Here is a 21,571-nt window from a genome sequence, read left to right on the forward strand (position 1 = left end):
TGAGCCACATACCCAGACCTTTTTCATATTTTATTTAGAGGCAGGTTCTCACTGAGTTGCTTGGGGTCTTGCTAAGTTGCTGGGGCTGTCTTTAAACTCGAGGTCCACTTGTCTCAGCCTCTTGAGTCACTGGGATTACAGGCAGGTGCCACCACGCTCGGCTTTGGTTACATGTCTTTTTTACTTAGCAGTATTTTCAGCTGGTGATGGGTTTAATCTGGATGTGACCCTATCACAAGCCCAGGAGCACCTGTTCTCATCTTGGTTTCCAGATGACAACAGGGAAGCCCGTTAAGGCATCCAGGTTCACGCTGTGGGTGTGGGTTCATTCTGGAATTCTCAGGGTGGGGTGTGGTGTGATGTGGACTAGGTGGGATGCCATTGTGCTTTCTCAGGAAAGCCTTGTACTTTCCTACAAGCTGGTCGTGGCCAGGAAAACACAGCCAACAAAACAGCTTTTTTTATGTTTTCCAGTTGAAAATAAAAAGTTCTACTGTTTTTAGTCCTGACGGATCACCAGAAATATCTGTGGAGCTTTATAGAAAAGAGAGCTGGGGACCCATCCCAAAAGATGTGTCCCAGTTACTCTCAGTGCCTGGCAGTGTGCACTTCTCCCCATCCTTACTCCCATGACTCTGATGTCTGGGTGGGTCAGAGAATTCTGGTGAGAGCATCTGGGCCCCAGCTCAACCAGCAGGTGGTGTGGTGTGAACACAGTGCCTCTGCCTCTGGTCTGTAGAAACAGTGGTCAATTTTTTGAGATCCTGAAAACGCTGTCAGTGCACATCAGCCATGTGTGAATGCAAGCAGTACCTCAGTCTTGTCAGAAATGTGGGTCGAATAATTGAAATTTCTGCTAATAGTGTGTATCAATGGTGCATTACTGTGGTTTCTCACTGAAATTTAGGCTTTTTTGTTATATGCATCCAACAGATAACTCCTTTATAGGGTGGAATTTATATATCAGCTACTCTCTACTGGTTGCATTTGCTGTTCTTTTATGTTTCCATAGGAATCAGGACTTCTAGAACCGGAAGGGCCTCCTCCCCATAATTTCATTACTTGGGATCCACAGTGAGTCCTTTCCCCGGTGCTCTGTCTCCTTAGTTGCAGAACTAGTCAGACTCTTACCAGAGCAGAATGCAATGACCCTAGGAGTGTCCCATTTCCAGGTGTGCACTCCCGAGCAGCTGAGTCACCTGGAGTGCTCAGCTAGACACAACTCCTTCCACGGGAACCCTTCCTACCACTGCTAGATGGGGTTTCTGTCTCTGTACCCTCCTATTTCCCCAATAATCAGATTGGGGTGAACACCTAAACCCAGATGGGCAGCACATTGTTGTAGAAGATCTGGAGATGGGACCCTGAATGAGAACCTGTACTCAGCTGTGAATGAGTTGAACCGAAGTCACGTGAAATTGAGGACGGAGTTGGCACCCTGTCAAGGCAAATCGAAGTACACACTGAGTTACGGGGGAACACAGGCTTCGTGGAGTCAAGGAAGTCAATCTGCAGAGTGCAGGATGTAGCGGCTGCACAGAGGCAGGCCAACAGCAGAGACCATTAGGTGATAAGAGACAAGAATTTCAGGGGGGATTCAAAAGGGCACAGCAGCATGTAGGCCTGCAGAAGGGGGCAGTGATGCCATGCAGGGAACAACCATTTCCTAGAACACATGTGCCTATCTGGTGCCTGCCTCTTGATCACAGAGGAATGTTGATGTGTAAAATTGAGCCTGTGTGTCACAGATGGCCCCTGCTCTGTGAGAAGACAATACAGCAAACTCTTTTTCCAGCCAGGCCCATGGTTTAGAATCTTAAAACTCTGAGGGATGTCAAAGATTATCTGTGCAAACCTCCTACCCAGTACAAGACACCCTTTTCTGTTTTCTAGCTTCTCCAATTACTTCTCCTAAACCAGGAAACTTCTTCATCCTGTTACTGGTGACAATTAATATCTAAAAACAACCAGCACAAGTGCTCTCAGCACATATATTGAGAATGTGAAATGCTAATGTCTTGGCTTCTTTTTTAGTGTATGTGATACTTTAGCCCTGAAACAAACACACACACACACACACACACACACACACACACACACACACAATTTTTTCAGGAGGAACTCAACCAATTGAGCCCAACTAAGAAGTTCTCTTTTTAAAGAACTCATTTGATATAATCCCATTGGCTGGGGATGTAGCTCATTAGTAGAGTGCATGCTTTGCATGTGCAAGGCCCTGGGTTCCATTCCCAGCAAGGGAACAGGGGAGAAACCCAATGATTGGCACATGCCTATAGTCATAGCTACTCAGGAGACTGAGGTGGGATTGTTCGAGCTCAGGGTTCAGGGCCAGTATGGGCAACATAGAAAGACCCTGACACAAAAAGCAAACAAAAAGATCCTGTTTTTCTTCTCTGTTCTTCAGCAGCTGATTGCTTGGTATCCTTTTGCAACACCAACATATGCAACAGGAGAAACCCACCTGCGAGATTGATTCAATTGACTAATAAGCTCACAGGCGAAGGCTTGTGGGGCTTTCGTGTGAACCTGGGTGTGGGTGGTTGTCAATGTGATTTCAGAGCTGGCTGGCTGACGCTGCTAAGGCTCCACTTGCCAGTTGCCATCTGAAGGTGATGAAGAGTTTTATTTTCAAAAAGGACAGAAAGCTTGGTGAGGAATGACTCACTCCCTCCAAACGCTGCACTTGAACAGGAAAATCCTCTTGCCGCCTGGTCCTTCCTTCAATGTGCGTGCAGCAATCCCGCCTTCCTGTGACGAAGTCTTCTGCTGGAGTTTACGGCAAGGCTGGCACTCGCCCTCCTCCTCCTCTCAGATCCCTGGCTCCCGTGGGAAGAAGGTTCCTTGTTCACAGGATGTCGTGGGCTAGCAATTTAGCAAAAGCTGTATCAGCTTGAGCTCAAGTTTTAGCCTTTCACAGTTCCGTTGTGACAGGATCAGAAACTTGCCTTGGGTTTTCTCTGCTTTAAACCCCACAGATCTCTTCTTTCCCTCCTGCAGCAGCTCAGTATTTACTCAAGATTACTTTCTCAAATGTTTGGCAAAACATTAAAGGAGAGATGAGTTTCCTCCTCCCTCAGGGACACTCATATCCCATATTTACTCTGGGCATATAATGCCTCACTCTATTGATGGTTTTTTGTGGCCTCTGCTGTATGAACCAGAACTTTCTTCCCTTTGTGAGATGGAATTTACCAACAGTAACCCTCGAGGGAGTTTTCAAGGCCACAGAGCGGGCCAGTTCAGAGCAGCAACACTGTAAAAAGAACCTATAGGCTTCTCTCACAACTTTTCTTGACAGGAGCCATTTATAGATTCCTGGGATATGTGGAGCTCAGGAGGCCATCACTAAATGTCAGATGGACCACGTCCATCTCCCTCACCCACATTTAGTCTTCTAAGGAACCATCCTTCCTTGATGGCAGGATTTCAGATATGTTCTAATCCTAAAAGCCTGGTGGGGTAGAAAATGGGGCTGGATGTAGTTTTTGGAGGAGCCTTAAGAAGTTCATTTACTTCATTAAAGGCATGTTCTCCTTGGGCAGGAATTTTTTATTTATACACACACAAAGGTATGTATTTCACAAATAAAGAGAAATTCCCCTGTCTTGCCTCCTACTCCAGTCTCTTCTTCACAAGTAAGCCTGGTATATTTCTTGACTTCTTTCTGTGTGTTTGTATGCATAGATGCTCATGTAGAAATAGATGTTTTGTTTTTACTATTATAAAAAGGACTTCACTATTAATATTGTTTTGAAACTTGCTTTTTATATTTAACCATATGGAATTATTTCCAAATTAGTACACACTGAAGTAACTTATTCTGTGTGTGTGTGTGTGTGTGTGTGTGTGTGTGTGTGGTGCTGGGGAGTGAACCCTGGGCCTTATGCATGTGATGAAAGCACTCCTCCAACTGAGCTGTATCCCCAGCCCTAGTTAATTCTTTTTAAATGTTGTAGACATTACATAACAGACCACAGGCCAGAGTTGTTTAGCCTTTCCATGTTAATGGACACTTGCTTCCAGTTTTTTTCCCTTCTTTATTTTTTTGTGGTACTGGGGATCAAACTCAGAAACTTGTGCATGCTAGGCAAGTGATCTACCACAGAGTTACATCCCCAGCCCTTTTTGATTTCTTTAATTTTGAGACAGATTTGGGATCCTCCTGCCTCAACCTCCCAATGAATGCCACTGTGACTGGCTGTGATATATTTACTATGAAGTAAAATTCACTTTTAAATTGCATAGATTAGATTCAGGAGGCTAAGGCAGGAGGATCCCAAGTTTGAGGCCAGCTTTGGCAACTCAATGAAACCTATCTCAAAAAATAAAAACAGTAAGGTTCAACCCTCCAATACCAAAAACAAAACCCCAAAACAATAAAATGTGTAGATTGTCTTAACTTACACCATATAATCATCACCACAATCAGGATTTTCATCTCCTCCAAGTTTCTCTTGCCTGTCTTTTTACATATACCCCAACACCAGGTAAATACTGATGTATTTTTATCCCTGTAGCTTGCCTTCTCTAGAATGTCATGTAAGTGGGAACACACAGTATGTAACCATGTGAGCCTAGCTTCATTCAGTTGGCAGAATGCACTGGGGACTGGTCCAAGTCGTATAACTAAAGCCCTGGCTTTCATTGCTGAGTAGAATTCTGCTGTATGACTACACCACAATTGGTTTTATTTAGTCACAGATGGAGCACATCTGGGCGGTTTCCAGTTTCTGATTAGGATTAAAGTTGTCATAAACATTTATGAATAGGTTTTTATGCACCGAAACACCTTCATTTCTCCTGGGTAAACTCCTGAGAATGGGACTGCTGGGTTGTTTGGTGTTGTTTATAAGAAAATGCCCAACTGTTTTCTAAAGAACTTGCATCATTTTGCATGTCCACAAACAATGTATGAGAGTTCTAGTTGCTCTACATACTCCTCAGCACTTGATTCTATTAGGTTTCTAAGGTTTTACCCATTTTGATTGGGTGCAGTGGCACATGCCTGTAATTGTTTTGAGGACAGTCTCAGCAACTTTAGTGAGGCCCTTAGCAAGATCTTGGCTCAAAGTAAAAAGGGCTGGGAATGTAGCTCAGTAGAAAAGCATCCATCCCTGGGTTAAACCTCCAGTTAAATTTTATATATATACATACATACACACACACACACACACACATATATATATATATACACAAATATATTTATTTTTATATATTCTTGTTTTAGATATTCTGTCAGGCATTATGTTGATTTTAATTTGCATTTCTCTAATGACCAATAAAGTCAAACAGCTTTTTATAAGCTACTCACCATCCATCTCTTCTTTATAAAAGATGTTTACATTTATTGCCCATTTTAAAACTGGATTGTATGTTTTGTTACTGTGTTTTAAAAGATCTTTATATAGTTGGGATACAAATCTTTTAATGTGTTTTACAACTATGTTCTCTATATTGAAATTTTAAGTCTCCCTTTTGGCATCATTGGTGAGAGATCATCATTTACTTCTGAAGGCCTCATCAGCAGAGACATGCCCTAGTGTCTTCTTTGGAGGTCCACACTGGACAGGTGTTCTCTGAACATATGGCCGAGTGAATGCTCACTAACATCTCAGCTGTGTCTTAGGGGTGGATGTGGGGTCATTTGTGGTCTAAAGGGAAATCTAGGTGGCAGCAGGTTGATTTAAAATGGGTCTTGAGTAAAAACTCATTTGGTGGCCTGCTACCACTCAATCATTTGTGCCTTGTACAAAGCCCATCTTCTATTTACATCAAATTAATGATTCCTTAACAGCTCTGTCCATCTCCTCCCATTCTGTGTGTACTGTCTTTGAACCCCTGTGTTCACTCCCCCAGGGATGAGCACCCTAGGATGTGCCATTGCTGGGAAGTTCAGCTGTCCAGCTTTTCACTACAAGTGTTAGGTCAGACCAACTACCTACAGGTGACCAGTCAGTGACTTTTTCTAGTCATCTCTAGAAACTAAGATAAGGGGCTCTCTCAACTCTGGCCTCAGCTCCTAGCTAGGCTTTCCAGCAGAACTAGGAGTGACTGGGCCTCCAATAAAAATGTTTATTACTCAATCCCATTTTGCTTGTGCTCCCCAAGTTATCTTCATTAATCAGAGCTTGCTCTGGTGGAGGGCAAGTGATTGACACTTCAAACCTCTAATAATTCTCTCAGGTAGATCTCGACTTCAGCTCTAATTGAATCACAGTGAAGAAATGTATTCAGGAATGAATCAGGCAGGGATGAGTCAAGGTGAAAAAGTCTGCTGCAAATAAGGGTGTAACCAAGCTGCTGGCATCAGCAGGCATCTGTGTGCACAGCTTAAGAAGTGCAGGACTGTCTAGGTAAAGAGCTCTTTACCCATTCCACTTGGGCACAGGTGAGATTTGCTGACCCCAAGTTCTTTTTTGTTCAGTTTTTTTTTTAAGACAGCATCTTGCTAAGTTGCTGAGGCTGACTTTGAATTTACAATCCTCCTGTCTCAGCTCCACTTGGCCTGACCCTTAAATTCTTGCATCATATTGAGTCAGGGCTCAACTTGTCTGTCCACAATTTTTTACTATTCTCCTGTATCTGCCAGTAAACTAAAAGTATGTGTGGGCTCTCACTTCACCCATCTCATATAGGAAGGTTATTCTGATGCCCTTAAACTTTTTTTCCCTGTAATTCCTGCTTGCTGATTCTTAATTTCTAGACTCTTTCAAAACCCAACCCAGACATTAAATCCTCTAAGAAGCTTTCCTGTTCCTCCAAACACCCAATTAGCCATATTTTACAATACTGAAACTGAAGCACAGAGAGTAAGCAACTTCCTCTAAGTCATGGGCTTTGAATCCAGTTAGCTCTTAAAACATTCTTTCACGTATTTAATAATCTATGTTGCCATGTATCTGTTTCCAAGTCTTATTCAATATCATAAGTCCCTGAAGGCAAGGACCTATCTTATTTGTTCATCTCTATATCCCTGCTACTTTGGAGTCTAAAGATGAGGGACTTCCTTGGTGCTCTTTGAGCCAAGGCAAGGACCACCAACTGTGACTAACCACACCAGAAACTTTCTCATGAGCCTGGCACTGAGGAATCACTGGTGGTCTAGGATATAAGTAAATAAAATACATTGGCCACTGGTAATCATTCTTGAGAAATATCTCCTCATGTGGAGTCTACAACAAAAAAAGAACATCATTCTACAAGCAGGAAACTCCACAAACTGAGTAGGAACTGGAAACTGAACCTTTAAGGTGGAACAATTGAGGCATCATCCAGAAGCAACTCTTTGTTGAAGAAACATAACTCTTGAGACTGCTCCCTACGAGTGAGGAGAGGGTCTGGGAAGGTGAATTACTGCTCTGGGCTCTATGCAGTGTGTGCTCACTACCCAACACACCAATGGTGGCCACACTGAATATGAATCAGTCTCTGCCCCTCGCTACAGTATAACCCTGGACAAGTTCTTCAACCTCTCGGTGTTGCAGGATTCATATCTAAAAAACAAGGAGAAGAGAGCCCATGCTAAACCGTTGTGGTAAGAATTAATGAGTTGGCAAAGTAGCTTAAAATAGGCTTTGTTGAAGAAGAGACAACAGAATGGTAATCAGAAGCAAGGCTTAAATGTCAAGAGGACCAGCCCTGTAAACTCCTTTGTGTGTGCATGGGACATGTTCACATTTACTAATACCTGCCAAATTATAAACAGCCATTGTGTTTCATGACCACCCCAGATTATGGTTTTTAGCTTAGTAACATACTCTTGCTGAATTTATAGATCCACAGCACAATAAAAAATTCATTCTCTTAAGACAATTTAAATACACATTTCAACATTTTAAGATATGGTACACTTTAAGAACATAATTCTTTATTTTTTTTTAAATATTTATTTTTTAGATGTAGATGGACACAACACAATGCCTTTATTTTTATGTGGTGCTGAGGATTGAACCCGGGTCTTGCCCGTGCTAGGTGAGCGCTTTACTGCTGAGCCACAATCCCAGTCCTATTTTATTTTTTTTAATGTGGTGTTGAGGATCGAACTCAGTGGCTCATGCATGCTAGGTGAGCATGCTACCACTGAGCCATAACCCCAGCCCACAAGAAAATAATTCTTAAAAGCCCTAAAACTTAAGATTAAATGACGTAAAATAATACAGTTTAAATTGGAACCTAAAGCATCTGAATAGTCCTATTAGTTTATATGGGTTCTAACAATCAGATAAAAGCCCTGATTTGTTTTTATAACAAACATTATGGATGATGACACATACTCAAAGGAAAGGGAGGAGGAAAAACTAGGAGTATGGTTAAAATGACCTCTGTCCCTCTTGAGAGGCTGAAGCAGGAGGACTGCAAGTTTATAGTCAGCCTGAGCAGTTAGTTAGACCCTGACTCAAAGCAAAGGCGGGTGTGTGTGTGTGTGTGTGTGTGTGTGTGTGTGTGTGTGAAGAAAGTGACCTCCGATCCTTTTTTTTAAAAACACCTTATCCAAATGCTTTCATTAGGCTTCAGGAACCTGCTCTAGACTTGTGTTAGAAAGAAAGCAGAATTCAAAAGTCAAATTCAAATCTCACTATTTCCCAGACTCCTGTAGGAATGCTAGAGAAAACAGGGCAGCATCCTGTGAAACAAAGTGGAGTGAGCCGGTGCCATCTGAGCATCTGGCAGCTCAGTCCAGTACCCCTCTGAACACTCTCCACCAGCAACCTCCACTCAGAGGGCTGTCATACTGGGTCCATTCTCATCCCACCCTCCACTTGAAGTGGAACAGAGATTTAAACTTTAGCAAAAGGATCCTGAATTTAAGGGCAGTCTTCATCCTGTGGGTATGAGATTTGGTGTCTGAATTCAATTAGGGATACCAAAGGTTAAGATCCTTCTTCGAAACTCTCTTGGATCAGCTCCATTTTTTTTTTTATTTGGAGGTGAAATGAGGTGATGGGGAGAGAATTTGGAAAAACACACTCTGATTTTGCCCCATGGGTAGGATTCCTACAAAGGGGGACCAACATTCTAGAGATATTAGGCAGGAAATGGTTCCATAAAATGGACATTACCTATGCCTCGGCATAATCTTGAAGGATTAAACAATATAATATTTTGGAGCATTTAACTCACTACTAGGCACAGAGGGCCTGATAAGTGTTTACTATTATTTCACTGATACGTACCAATAAAGAAAATAAGCTTCAAGAAAAATCTGTTCACAGACCATTAAGAACTGCTGAAATCCTTCAGAGCTTGCTCATGATAAAACAGAGCAAAATCTGTCCTCTTTTTAAATTTACACCATTTTGTAAGTTACTGTAGTAACATGCAATTGAAATCTTTCTAATGTCCAGCAACCAAATCTTAATATTATTCTGTCAGTTAAAACATCTCCTAAGCAAGTGCAGAAGTTGAGGTTCATCTATGAAATATGGCCTTCCTGTACTCTTCTGATGTGACATTTTATTATCAGCCTTTTTCTCTCTGAATCTCACAGTACTTTTTTATGAGTTTAGGGTTCCTACTTCTTGAGTTTTAGCTGTTGAAAGCATGTTTGTCAGAGCAAGAGAGTCCTGAAATGGAAGAATAAAGGATTTGGGAGCAGTGGTGCATAACTGTGATCCCAGCCATGTGGGAGGCTGAGGCAGGAGGATCCCCAGTTTGATGCCATCTTGAGCAACTTAGGGAGGGAGGGAAGGGAGGAAGGAAGGAAGGAAGGAAGGGAGGGAGGGAGGGAGGGAGGGAGGGAGGGAGGGAAGGAAGGAAGGAAAGAAAGAAAGAAATGGTAGAGCAGTGGGTTCAATCCAAAAAATGAATGAGGACTGGCACTAGTCTACCATCTAGATCAATTATTCTACTGAAGAAATAACTGATGTTTTAGAGACCCAAGCAGATGCAATCAGGTATGATGAGGTAAAAAGCAACTATGAGAAGCTAAAGAAAGCAGTTTTATAAAAAATACCTGAGCTGGAATTGTGGCTCAGCGGTAGAGCACCCGCCTAGCACGGGCGGGACCCGGGTGCGATCCTCAGCACCACATAAAAATAAAGGCACTGTGTTGTGTCCAACTACACCTAAAAATAAATATTAAAAAACAACAACAACAACAAAGCACAGTTTCAAATAAGACACAGCTGTGCCCCAGAAACTTGAATGGAACTGCTACCAAGTTCAATTTGGCGAGACTGTCCTAACTAAAGCAAAACAAATACAGAGGAGACATTTTCTGTGTTTCAGGACAGTATCACACAGCAAAAAAGGGCAAGTTTTGTGGGAAGATACATCCTATGTAATACACCATGCACATGGCAGGTACCCAGAATTCTCATTTCTATAGAGCAATACCTTTATCTGAGAGCTTTCGATGACTGGGCTTCCAGTCATCAGCAGAGGAGGTAATGGGCATACCATATCTGCCTCCTGCACCAGAACAAGGTAGGATATGACAACTGAAGTGGGGTAAGGAATGAGACCACCCTCCTTAATCACAGTTGTATTTTATGGTGGGAATGCAAAGATAAAAATTTTCTTAGTACAGTGGCACTCCACTTCAGAATTCTGTTGTTCTGCTGCTAAAAGCAAATCATACAGAACATTATTTCTCTCAATGGAGAGCTATCTCCTTGCTGTAATGATGTAATATTTTCTTAAAATTTTGGCATTTGCCACTTTTTGATTGCAAATATCCTAAATGACAAAATGAATTCATGTTTTAAACAACTTTTCACTGTGCTTAGTTTGCTAAAACTCCTTTTTTTGGGTGGTTTTGTTTGTGGGTATGATTTTGGATTGCCTAATATACAACATTTTATGTCAGAAAAATTTTATCATGTACTTGTATTGCTCATTTAAATATTAAAGAGAAAGATAAAAGAAACATTTTCACGCTCTAGGAACTGACACTAACCTTTTCGGTCTCCATTGCACCACCACAACCCTCCTTTAGTTGGCAGTGTTACTTGCCAGGTGAAGTCAATATGTACCTGCTGAATGGGCAGTGAAATTCTGCAGGCAAAGCCAGACTTTGGAAAGTTTATAATCTGCCTGAAGAAGATAAATCTTAAAATTTTTGACAGGTATTCAGTTTTTACTTATTTTAAAAGCAAACAAAAGACACATGACTTGACAATGATTTTGTTCATTCTGCTTATCAATATCACTAGAATAAAATAAGCTAATGATAAAAATTGCCATTCTACTATGAACTGAATGTCTTTTATTAATGTACCAATGAACATGAAATATGATCACTTTTTTTTAAAAAGGCAACTTCATTTTTGAACAAGTTCAGAAAAAAGAAGCTTTGGTTATTTATTCCTTTTAATGATTTCTGTAGTTGACCTTTTTTCCTTGTATATCATTCACTTTGGACCTGAGTTACTTTAGTTTCTCAGAGAGGCAGCAAGGACAAAGTCTTCATTTAGCAAACATTTCCAAATCTTAACATTTTAAAATGAAAAACCCTCTTAATCCCTAACCCCTATCCCCACCATGAATTTACAAGTTTAATACAAGTCTATAAATAAATTTGTCCCTTTTCAAAAAACACTTTAAGAAATTTTATAGAATTACAGATTTAAAAAATTTACTAAAAGAAACTAAAGTACCAATCATTTTACTCCTTTTAACACAGGATGCTCAAGCTTCCTGGTAACAGAGCTGTTGGTTAGCATCACCACTCAGCTGTTCCATCAGCATTCTGGCTACAAGGCCTCTCAGTCACTCTTCTCTTCTCCTTGATAATGCCTGTACTCTGGCTTCAGCTCCCACGTATTTTTGTGGATCCCTTTTACATTCTGAATTCCAATTTCTTTCAAGATGTCCTTAAGATATCCCTAAAAAAAAGAAAGAAAAAACTTCAAAGATGAGATATAAAGACAGAAAACAAAAATGTCAAAGCACATTTATGAGTAATAAAAATTATAAAGCTAATAAAAGCTCAAGATTTCTTTATAAAGAGATTAAATAAACTGCCTTTTCTCTTTTTTCTTGGTACCATGGATTGAACTCAGGGATTCTTAACCACTTAGCCACATCCCCAGCCCTTTTTAATATTTTATTTAGAGACAGAGTCTCAAGGTTTGACCCGCCTCAGAGCTGCTGCATGTGCCACCATGCCCAGCTTGCCTTTTGATTCTACACCTATGATATATAACACCTCATTAAATATATGTCATTTGCATCAAAGGGGCTGAACGTCCTAAAAGCAACAATTTGAAAACTTAAAAGGAAAAATAAATATGTCTAGAGGAAAATACACTGGAAATTATTGGTGCTCAGGATTTATTAACATGACCTAATACATCAAGTGTAATTTGCCCGGGAGGTCAATGGCTTCAAGGTCTCAGTTTACAGTCAGATTGGAATCAGTAGTTTTGGAAGCAGGAGCATATATCAAAAATAACAAGCATTTTTGGAATAGAAAGATAATATTCAATGAAGCAAACATGTGACAGATATTTAGAATTCTCAGATCTTTTTTATATTTTTATCTTATCCACACAAGATTTTTGGTAAAAGTATTTTATTTATTATTTAACAAGTATTTTTTAAAGTTTTCTTTCCTTTTTCCACATTTTTATAGGTGCATTATAATTGTAATAATGGTGGGATTTATTGTTATTTATTTGTATATGCACACAATATAGCAATATAATTTGGCCAATATCACTCCCCAGCACCTCCCCTCTCCCTCCCTGCCTCTCACTTTCTGGTCCCTTTCCTCTACTTATCTTCCTTTGATTTTCATGAGATCCCTACAACCCTTTTGTCCTTCTTTTCCTTTTTCCTCTCCATCTTCCCTCCAAGAGAGAACATATGACCCTTGACCACCTGAGTTTGGCTTATTTCACTTATTATTAATATATTATTAATAATTTCTGCAAATGACATAATTTTATTTTTCTTTATGGCTGAATAAAACTCCATTGTGTATATATACCACATTATCCATCCATCCATTGATGGACACCTATGCTGGTTCCAGAGTTTAGCTACTGGCTAAAAACATGGGTATAGGTCTGGGGTTGTAGTTCAGTAGTAGAGAGCTTGCCTAGCATGCATGAAGCACTGGATTTAATCCTCAGCATCACATAAAAATAAAAGTGTTGTGTCCATCCACAACCCCCCCAAATATACGTAAAAAACATGGTACACGTGTTGCTACAGTATGATGACTTTCCTCTCCAGAATTTATTATTATTTGTATTCTTGCCATTCTGAGTGGTGAGACAAAATTTCGGTGCAGTTTTGACTTGTATTTCCCTAATTGCTAATGATATTGGACATTTTTCATATATTTTGGCCACTTGTATTTCTTCTTTTGGAAGTGTCTGTTTAATTCATTTGCTCATTTATTAATTGGGTTACTTAGTCTTTTGAGTTTTTTATATATTCTAGATATTAATCCATAAGAGTAGGTAGCAAATATTTTCTCCCATTCTGTAGGTTGATTCTCACTTTATATTCCAAATTGTTTTCTTCACTGTGCAGAAGCTTTTCAATTTGATGCCATCCCATATATTAATGCTTGGCATTATCTCTTGAGCTTTAAGGATCCTACTAAGAAAATCACTGCCTGTGCCTATATGCTGGAGTGTTGACCCTATGTTTTCTTCTAGGAATTCATAGTTTCTGATCTAATTCCTTAGGTCTTTGATCCACTTTGAGTTGAATTTTGTGCAAGGAGAGAGTTAAGATTCTGGTTTCATTATTCTATAAATGGATAACTAGTTTTCCCATTACCATTTGTTGAAAAGGCAGTCTTTTGTCCAATGTATGTTTTTGGCACCTTTGTCAAGGATCAGATGACTGTAGATGTGTGGGTTTGTCCCTGTGTCTTCTGTTCTGTACCACTGGCCTTTGTGTCTATTTTAATGCCAGAACCATGCAACTTTTATTACTATAACTCTGTAGTATAATTGGAAATCAGATATTGTGATGCTTCCAGCATGGCTTTTTAAAAAAATATTTATTTTTTAGTTGTAGTTGGACATAATACCTTTTTTAAATTTTATTTATCTATTTTTATGTGGTGCTGAGGATCAAACCCAGGGCCTCAAGCGTGCTAGGCAAACACTTTACTGCTGAGCCACAACCCCAGCCCCCAGCATGGCTTTTTTGACCTAAAATTATATTGGATATTTTACTCCTCCAAATGAATTTGAGGACTCTTTTTTTCTAGTTTTGTGAAGAATGTCACTAGTATTTTTTTAAATACACATATTTTTAGTTGTAGACGGGCACAATATCTTTATTTTATTTATTTATTTTCATGTGGTGTTGAGGATTGAACCCAGTGCCTCACGTGTGCAAGGCAAATGCTCCACCACTGAGCTACAACCCCAGCCCCTGTCACTGGTAGTTTGATGGGAATTGCACTGAATCTACAGATTGTTTTTGGCAGTATGGCCATTTTAATAATATTAATTCTGCATATTCATGAACATGAGAGGTCTTTCTATCTTATGAGGTCTTCAGTTTCTTTCTTCAATGTTATACTGTTTTCATTGTAGAGGTCTTTTACCTCCTTGGTTAGATTTATTCTAAGTATTTTGTATTTTTTGAGGCTATTGTGAATGGAACTGTTTTCCTGACTTCTTCCTCAGCAGATTCATTGTTGGTATATAGGAAAGCTACTAATTTTTGTGTGTTGATTTTGTAAGCTGCTACTTTGCTGAATTTATTAACTACAGCAGTCTTTTGATGGGAATTTTTTGGGTCTTCTAAGTATAGGATCATATCTGCAAATAGTGATAATTTGACTTCTTCCTTTCCTGTTTTTATAACTTTTATTTCCTTTTCTTGCCTACTTGCTCTGGCTAGAATTTCTAGCATAATATTATATAGGAGTGGTGAGAGTTGACATCCTTGTCTTGGTGCAGATTTCCAAGAAAATGCTTTCAGTTTTCACCATTCACTCTGAGGTTGGATTTGGACTTTTCATATATAGCCTTCCTGATATAGGTTTCTTCATTGTTTTTATCATGAATGGGTGCTAAATTTTTTCGAAGGCCTTCTTTGCATCTACTGAGATGACAAAGTGATTTTTGTTCTTAATTCTATTTATGAGATCAATTACATTTATTAATTGTAATTGTAATTCTTAATTCTATTTGAGATCAATTACATTTATTAATTTGCATATATTAAAAAACCATCCTACCATCCTTGCATCTCTGGAATAAAATCAACATGGATGTGATTTACAATCTTCTTAATATGGTGTTGAACACCATTTGCTAATATTTTTTTAAATTTTTTATTTTGATGGGCCTTTGTTCATTTATCTATATGCGGTGCTGAGGATCGAACCCAATCCTCACACATGCCAGGCAAGCACTTTTACCACTGAGCCAAACCCCAGCTCCTCATTTGCTAATATTTTATTAAGCATTTCTGCATCTAAGTTCATCAGGGATATTGGCTTATAGTTTACTTTCCTTGACATGTCCTTAGAATTCTCAGTTTTAAGGTAGGTTCTCAGACTTGCATACCAGACTACTTATTTTTCCTGTGTTGAAAGGAAAGTTACTATTTGTGTTAATTATTATTATTATTTTTAAATATTTATTTTTTAGTTGTAGTTGGACACAGTACCTTTATTTTTATGTGGTGCTGAGGATCGAACCCAGGGTGCGCACATGCTAGACGAGTGCTCTACCGCTGAGCCACAACCCCAGCCCCACTATTTGTGTTAATTATTACATGTAAGTTGGTCAAGCTTGCCAAGACAGGGTGAGAAGTGATAATGAGACAAACTAAAACCATGGGGGCTGCAGCTTTGTGTACCTGGCTCTTCCAAAGGTAAGAGTCCATATTATGGTATTTAGGTCCCTGAAAATTCAATGGACACATAATGTAATACTAAACCCTCACCTTTGCTTGTCAGTACCCAAGGTGTAAGCATTCCACTGTAAACTGACCAATATAAACTGCAATATTTCCTTCTTATGGAGAAATAAAAATTAATTATTTAAAAGTGATTTTTTAAAAAACCCATCCAACAATAATTTTTGTGTGTATGCTTCTAAGAACCTGTTACAGTATTGAGATGACTCATCCCATTGATGGAAAATGTAATTTTAAAAAATTAACTGAAACGAGGCACTAATTAGAGAAATGGCCAAGAAGCTCTAGTGGCAGCTTCTCACATATGGTATGAGATCACCTGCATCGGAATCATATGGGAAGCTTATGTAAGCACTATTTTGGGCCCAGGAATCTGCACTTTAACAAGTCCCTCATTTAATTACATTAAAGGTCCACTATATCTCCTTTAAGGGTTCTTCCAGTTCTGATACTCCAGGACGCTTGAATCTTTGGTGGGTTGCTTAGTTCTCAGTCTCACCCCTACTTAATACTGTGTGTTACCAACATAACCTAATGCCATTTTACACTGATTGGTGTAATGCTGTACAATTCATAAAGTTCTTTCAGTTAGTACACTGCTGAGGGCCACTGCCAAGTAGGAATGACGCATCGAAATTTCCTTGCCAGCGTACCCCATGTTAAATGGACTTGCCTTGGAAATTCGCTGTGACATTGCATGTGTGTTTGAGAAAGGTGACTCTGCTCAAGGACCAGGGTGGATCCAGGATTAGGGTGTATCCTGCAGGTTTGAGGAAGTATCCCGCTCCTTGGGTTTAGGGTGTTGCCGGTTTAAGACAAGTTTAAGGTGTTCCCAGTTTAAGACAATATGGGTTTTAGGGAAGTTGGATGTTGAAGATTATTGCTGCTGGGAAAATAGGGCGTTCCTGCTGCTTGAGTTCCCGTTGAGTTCTCATGAGATTCAGAAAGTATTTGGAAAAAAGCCTCGTGGAGTAGGTGAATTGGGCGGCAGCAGAACTGGGATTTCCCCCAGAACGTGTGTAGAGGCCGGTGTGAGTTCGGGAATAAAGAATTGCTGTTTGAATCTACAAAGCTGTGAGTGGCTCGTGATCTTGTGCCCAGCCAAGACTGCGGCAGTACACTGTCATCTAGAAATATAATAAATGATCAGCAATGGAACCACACACATGTTGCTTAGCAGGAAGGCTCTGATGGCTTAGCTGTCTTGGGCAGCCTTTCCCTACCAGCAGCCAGGCCCCAGCAGGTGGCAGCAATGAACCAAATGAGCCCAGGGTTCCCCCGGCACAGCTTGCCTGCCTCCCACACCTTCTACAGTTGGCTTCACTGAAGGACCCATGCGAATGAGTAAGCATAAAGGATTGAGACACCCAGGTAATGTGCATGTCTGCCATCTGCTACTTCAAATTACATTTAAAAAAGGAGACACTGTTCATCAACTATTTTCTAATTAAACTGGATTCATAAATGGAAAATTATGGGTGAGGCACAATAGATTCTCAGTTTAAGTGCCAAGAATGACATCTTTGTAAAATTCCTAAGAATGGTTTATTGTGAGATTGGCTAAGATCCTGTTGCACAAACAATCATACAACTGTGGATGCAGTGCAATGGTCAAAAATGAAAAGAACAATTGCCTGATAGCTTTAAAGAAAAAAGAAGCTCTCTTGATTTCATGTCGTGTGCCTATTTATAATCTAGACACAGAAAGTGAAAAGCCTATAAAGAGGTAAACACAAATATCAAGAAAATCTTCAGTGTATAAATGCAGTTGCTTTCACATTCAGTGCACTCTCATTCTGGTAATTTAGTCTAATATATGGGATAACTTTTATACACAAAGATGTCCCCTCTCTTTCTTCCTTGTGATAATAAGTAGCCAGTAGACTTGTCAAGCAATGAAACAGGATTATGATCACAAGGGCCAACCATGCAGATCTGGGAAAAGGGGGTAGTTTCCAACTTTCTGGAAAAAAAAATTAAAAAAGAAAAGTTTTGGATTTTTTAGGATGTTTCAAACCACAACTGGAGATTATTTTACTCTAACCAAATGAATTAGTTTGGCAAGAGAAGAGGCACAAAGCAACAGCAGAGAAAGTAGTAGTGATGATAAGGGAAAAGGGAGACAAAATCCCTGAAGGGAGGAAGACATGGATACAGAACAGTGAGAGTAGATAATTCCTCCATAGTGTTTCAAAGACATTCTTTTACAGGCATCCATTCAAATCTGCCTTTCCTTTTGGGGTCCTCTTCTGATACTCCACTGTGCATATACCTCCAGTTTCTGGATATGCATGCAGCTCCCCTTCCCTGTATTGCCCATCCCCTTCGATGGAATCTGAATCCTCTTATCCTTTGAGATTAGGCTCAAATGTCATTTTCTCAGAGGAACTTTCCCTAACAGCCCCACCCTTGGATTTATACTTCCCACTGCATACACTTCAATGATAGCTCTTATTATACTATATTCTACTCCTTTGTTACATGCTTCTCTCTCACCTTTCAAACCGTGTGCTCTACTACAGCGCCTCCAGCACATCACACAGACTCAGTGTACTTATTCAGAGTGAACAGAGTATGAGTATGCTCAAGAGTGACAAGGCAGTTGAGAGGACTGTTTGTGAGAGGGTGGTGATGAGTGGGGAGCACTAAGAAGGTCCAGAGGAATAAGCCATGAGAACTTTTAGTTCTTTTAAGTCAAGAGGTAAGTATAGTTTGAGAAATAAAAGTTGACTGATTAAACAGTATTACCTGTATGTGGATGACATGTATTACTAAAAGCTGTATTATGGTACTAAAATAAGACAAGGAGATTTTAAAGATTCTATCAGGATTGAAATTTAATTGGTAGGACTGAGGTTGTACCTCAGTGATAGAGTGCTTTCCCAGCACGTATGAGGCACTGGGTTTGATCCTCAGCACCACATAAAAATAAATAAATACATAAAATAAAGATTTTGTGTCCATTTACAATGGAAATATTTTAAAAAAGAAAATCAATTGGTAATCTCATTTTTCATTTTTTTTCTTCTTCACATATTTACTCAGATATTTATTCCAACACCTAAAGTGTGCCAGGTGAAGTGGTGCTTTGTCAGTCCTCTCTGCCTTATAGAATTTACAACTTAGGATAAGGGTGCAGATAAAGATGTACAAGCAGGCAGGTGTAATAAAGTCAGGAGTGCAGGGGACCATGGGAGCACTTTGACCCAGCCTGGTTGACATGCCAGGTTCCTTGAGGCAAGAAATTTGATCATTTGAACTGCAAGGCAATTTTGTGCAGAGAGCAAGAGAAACTAGTTCTACTCCTCTTACACATTCTAAACATGACTGACTTGACTTTTCAATTTAATTTTTGTCTAACCATCTTTATTTTAAACAAGAATTCTAGAACTAAGCAGACTTTTATGTCATGGGATTGGGGTATTTCTTATTAAAGAGTATGTGCCATGCTGCAGCACATGATCTGAATAAACTGGCTCAGGCCCAACAATTCTTCAAAGGGATGTGGCAGGCATGTGTGGGAGAGAATTTACAGCAAGTCTGAAAGCAGAGAGAGAGTAAAACATCACAGTACCTATGGAAGGAAACAGCAAAGCACATACTTGACCAAAAAGGTCAAGGAATTAGGTTGAGCTTTGCATTTGTGGGTCAAAATAAAACTGTGATAGCCCCAAAGTCAGAAATTCACAGACCAAACTTCCTGGTTTCCTCACAAGACCAAGGCAAACCTATACAGAGCCACAAAGCCTAGGAAACTACTATTTTAGTCTCTCTGCTCTCCTTCCTTCCCTTCCTCCCATTTCTCCTATCTCTTCCTCTCCTGCTCTGCCCACCAAATGGAAGATTTATGTTCCATTTCATTTTATCAGGTATTTTGGTGATAAGCAATACACCTAGCAATATAAATACAATTTATAAAATAAATCAGCTATATCTAAATTTCTAGAATTTGATTAAAAACATATCTTTGACAGGGAATTTATCAAAACTACTAAAGCTTTAGGTAAGCCTACTAGGCTTCTAGTTACAATATCTTCCAAAAAAGTTAAACCAAGCTGGGTGCATATTTGCAATATGCAAATCTATACCAAAGACTGCAGAAAGATTCCCCAATGGAAAATATACTATATGCTTTCATAAAGTGATCCAAGCATTTATTGGTTCTATGATAATTTCAAAATGTCATTTCAGCTTTATATGATTTTTGGGTGAATCTTCTGAGATGTCAACAGAAGAGAAGACTTACAGATGAAGCTGTAAGTGGCTCCAAGGGATGAAATTCTTTCATTAAAAATAAACTACACATTAGAAATAAACTGTGAAAGAAGGCAACAGATGTTTTCACTACTTAAGATAGGAAAAAAACTGTTCACAGGAAGAGAAGGTGATGCTAGGAATTACTTTGGAACATAGACTATGCCTTCATTTTTCTCCTTTCCTTCTGGTTTTACTTCCTCTTCTCTGCTAGACCCTGTCCTATCTTCCTCCCAGGGTCCCACTGGCTTCATTTCTTCCTTTGAAATTCCAAAAAACAGACAGATGGGTAATGAAATGGTCAAGCAGAAGCCCTGGCCGACCCTAATCCAAACCTTGAGAAAAAAATGTTTGCATTAATGTTTGTAGATCATCTTATTAGCAATACCTTTTCTGTTTAGCTTTGGCAAATGTTTGAATATTTCAGACAAAGTTTACTTTCTTTGGGAAGTTGCTGGGCTTATAGGTATGTGCCACCAGGCCAGGTTCTATTTATATTTTGAATTTGGGTTTCTGTTTCTTGCAACTGAAGGAATACCAACCAATTCACAGACCCATAATAGTATATACCTATATATTTTTACTTTTGATAGGAGAAATGCTCATGTCTCTAATGTTGGTTAATATTTAATATTAATATTTCTAAACTGCACTAGTTTATTTGCATACTGACTATAGCTTATTCTGGGATATTATAAGGTATTCCAAGGCTGGGACTTATAATGGCTTACAACTGGAAGAAACAAGAAAAAAAATATATACATATATACACAAACATACAGAAAGGTATCCAAGTCTTAACAGATAAAGAAGCAAACAATAAATTCATTTTTAAATGTAAATAAATATTTGCATTTAGAACCATGGCAACTGTTTCATTATTAGTAGGTTTGGTGTGAAGAATAGTTTTGAATGTACAAACAACCAAAAAATATCAATGGCATAGTATTATTTTTCTATTTGAAAATATTATTGAAAATTAAATGGCAAGCAAGGGAGGCTGTAGGTGTATCTTACCAACAGAAATTTTTCAGCAAATTAGTTAATATTTATGTAAAATCTTGAGTTAAGTGAGTATGCTACAAAATTCACTTCAAATTTTCCCTCATTCAAAAATTGAGGCAAAGAAAAAAGAAAACAACTGAAATAAACCATATAGGAAATTAAAAGGGAAAACGTTAAGTTATAATTAATTTGGTAGTAGAGCTAGTAATTATTAGAGTCTTCTATTCTAAAGGAAAGTATTAAAATTTCATAAATGTGTTTAAATTTCAACAGTTAATAATTTATTTTAGTATGACATTTCATATCCTAACATTTTTAATTAAGACTCTACTTCATAAGTTAGCAAATAATTAGTTTTTAAAATAGATATATCAAAAAGGGCTGTCATTAATTAATATGCTCTGCTAGGAGACTGGTTGTCTTTTTAGTTTTAGTAGTATCGTTCAAAATA

The 21,571-nt window shown here is 39.0% G+C and overlaps 2 protein-coding genes across 22 annotated transcripts in view; one reads left to right on the forward strand and one right to left on the reverse strand.

The window, feature by feature from the left end:
- KCTD4 (potassium channel tetramerization domain containing 4) overlaps nt 1-21,571 on the forward strand; it is a 128,445-nt gene that overhangs the window by 39,752 nt on the left and 67,122 nt on the right. The window contains exon 5 of one of the 20 annotated variants that reach the window (XM_081298761.1): nt 20,053-20,117. The exons of 18 other annotated variants lie outside the window; for them this stretch is intronic. The gene's annotated coding sequence lies outside the window, so the exon portion shown is untranslated. Of the gene's footprint in view, nt 1-12,730; nt 15,817-20,052; nt 20,118-21,571 lie in introns of those variants that run through there. One more of the 20 variants, XM_081298752.1, reaches the window with a different exon arrangement.
- GTF2F2 (general transcription factor IIF subunit 2) overlaps nt 5,044-21,571 on the reverse strand; it is a 162,171-nt gene continuing 145,643 nt past the window's right edge. The window contains exons 8-9 of one of the 2 annotated variants that reach the window (XR_014022614.1): nt 16,535-16,988; nt 5,044-11,846 (exon numbers count right to left, since the gene is read on the reverse strand). Coding sequence is in view for 1 of the 2 variants with exons in the window: in XM_081298916.1 (XP_081155042.1) it covers nt 11,727-11,846 (120 nt within the window). In the remaining variant the exon portion in view is untranslated. The remainder of the gene's footprint in view (nt 11,847-16,534; nt 16,989-21,571) is intronic. The other variant, XM_081298916.1, reaches the window with a different exon arrangement.

Source organism: Spermophilus citellus, assembly GCF_964194105.1.
Source record: "Spermophilus citellus genome assembly, chromosome: 1".
NCBI classification, from domain to species: domain Eukaryota; kingdom Metazoa; phylum Chordata; class Mammalia; order Rodentia; family Sciuridae; genus Spermophilus; species Spermophilus citellus.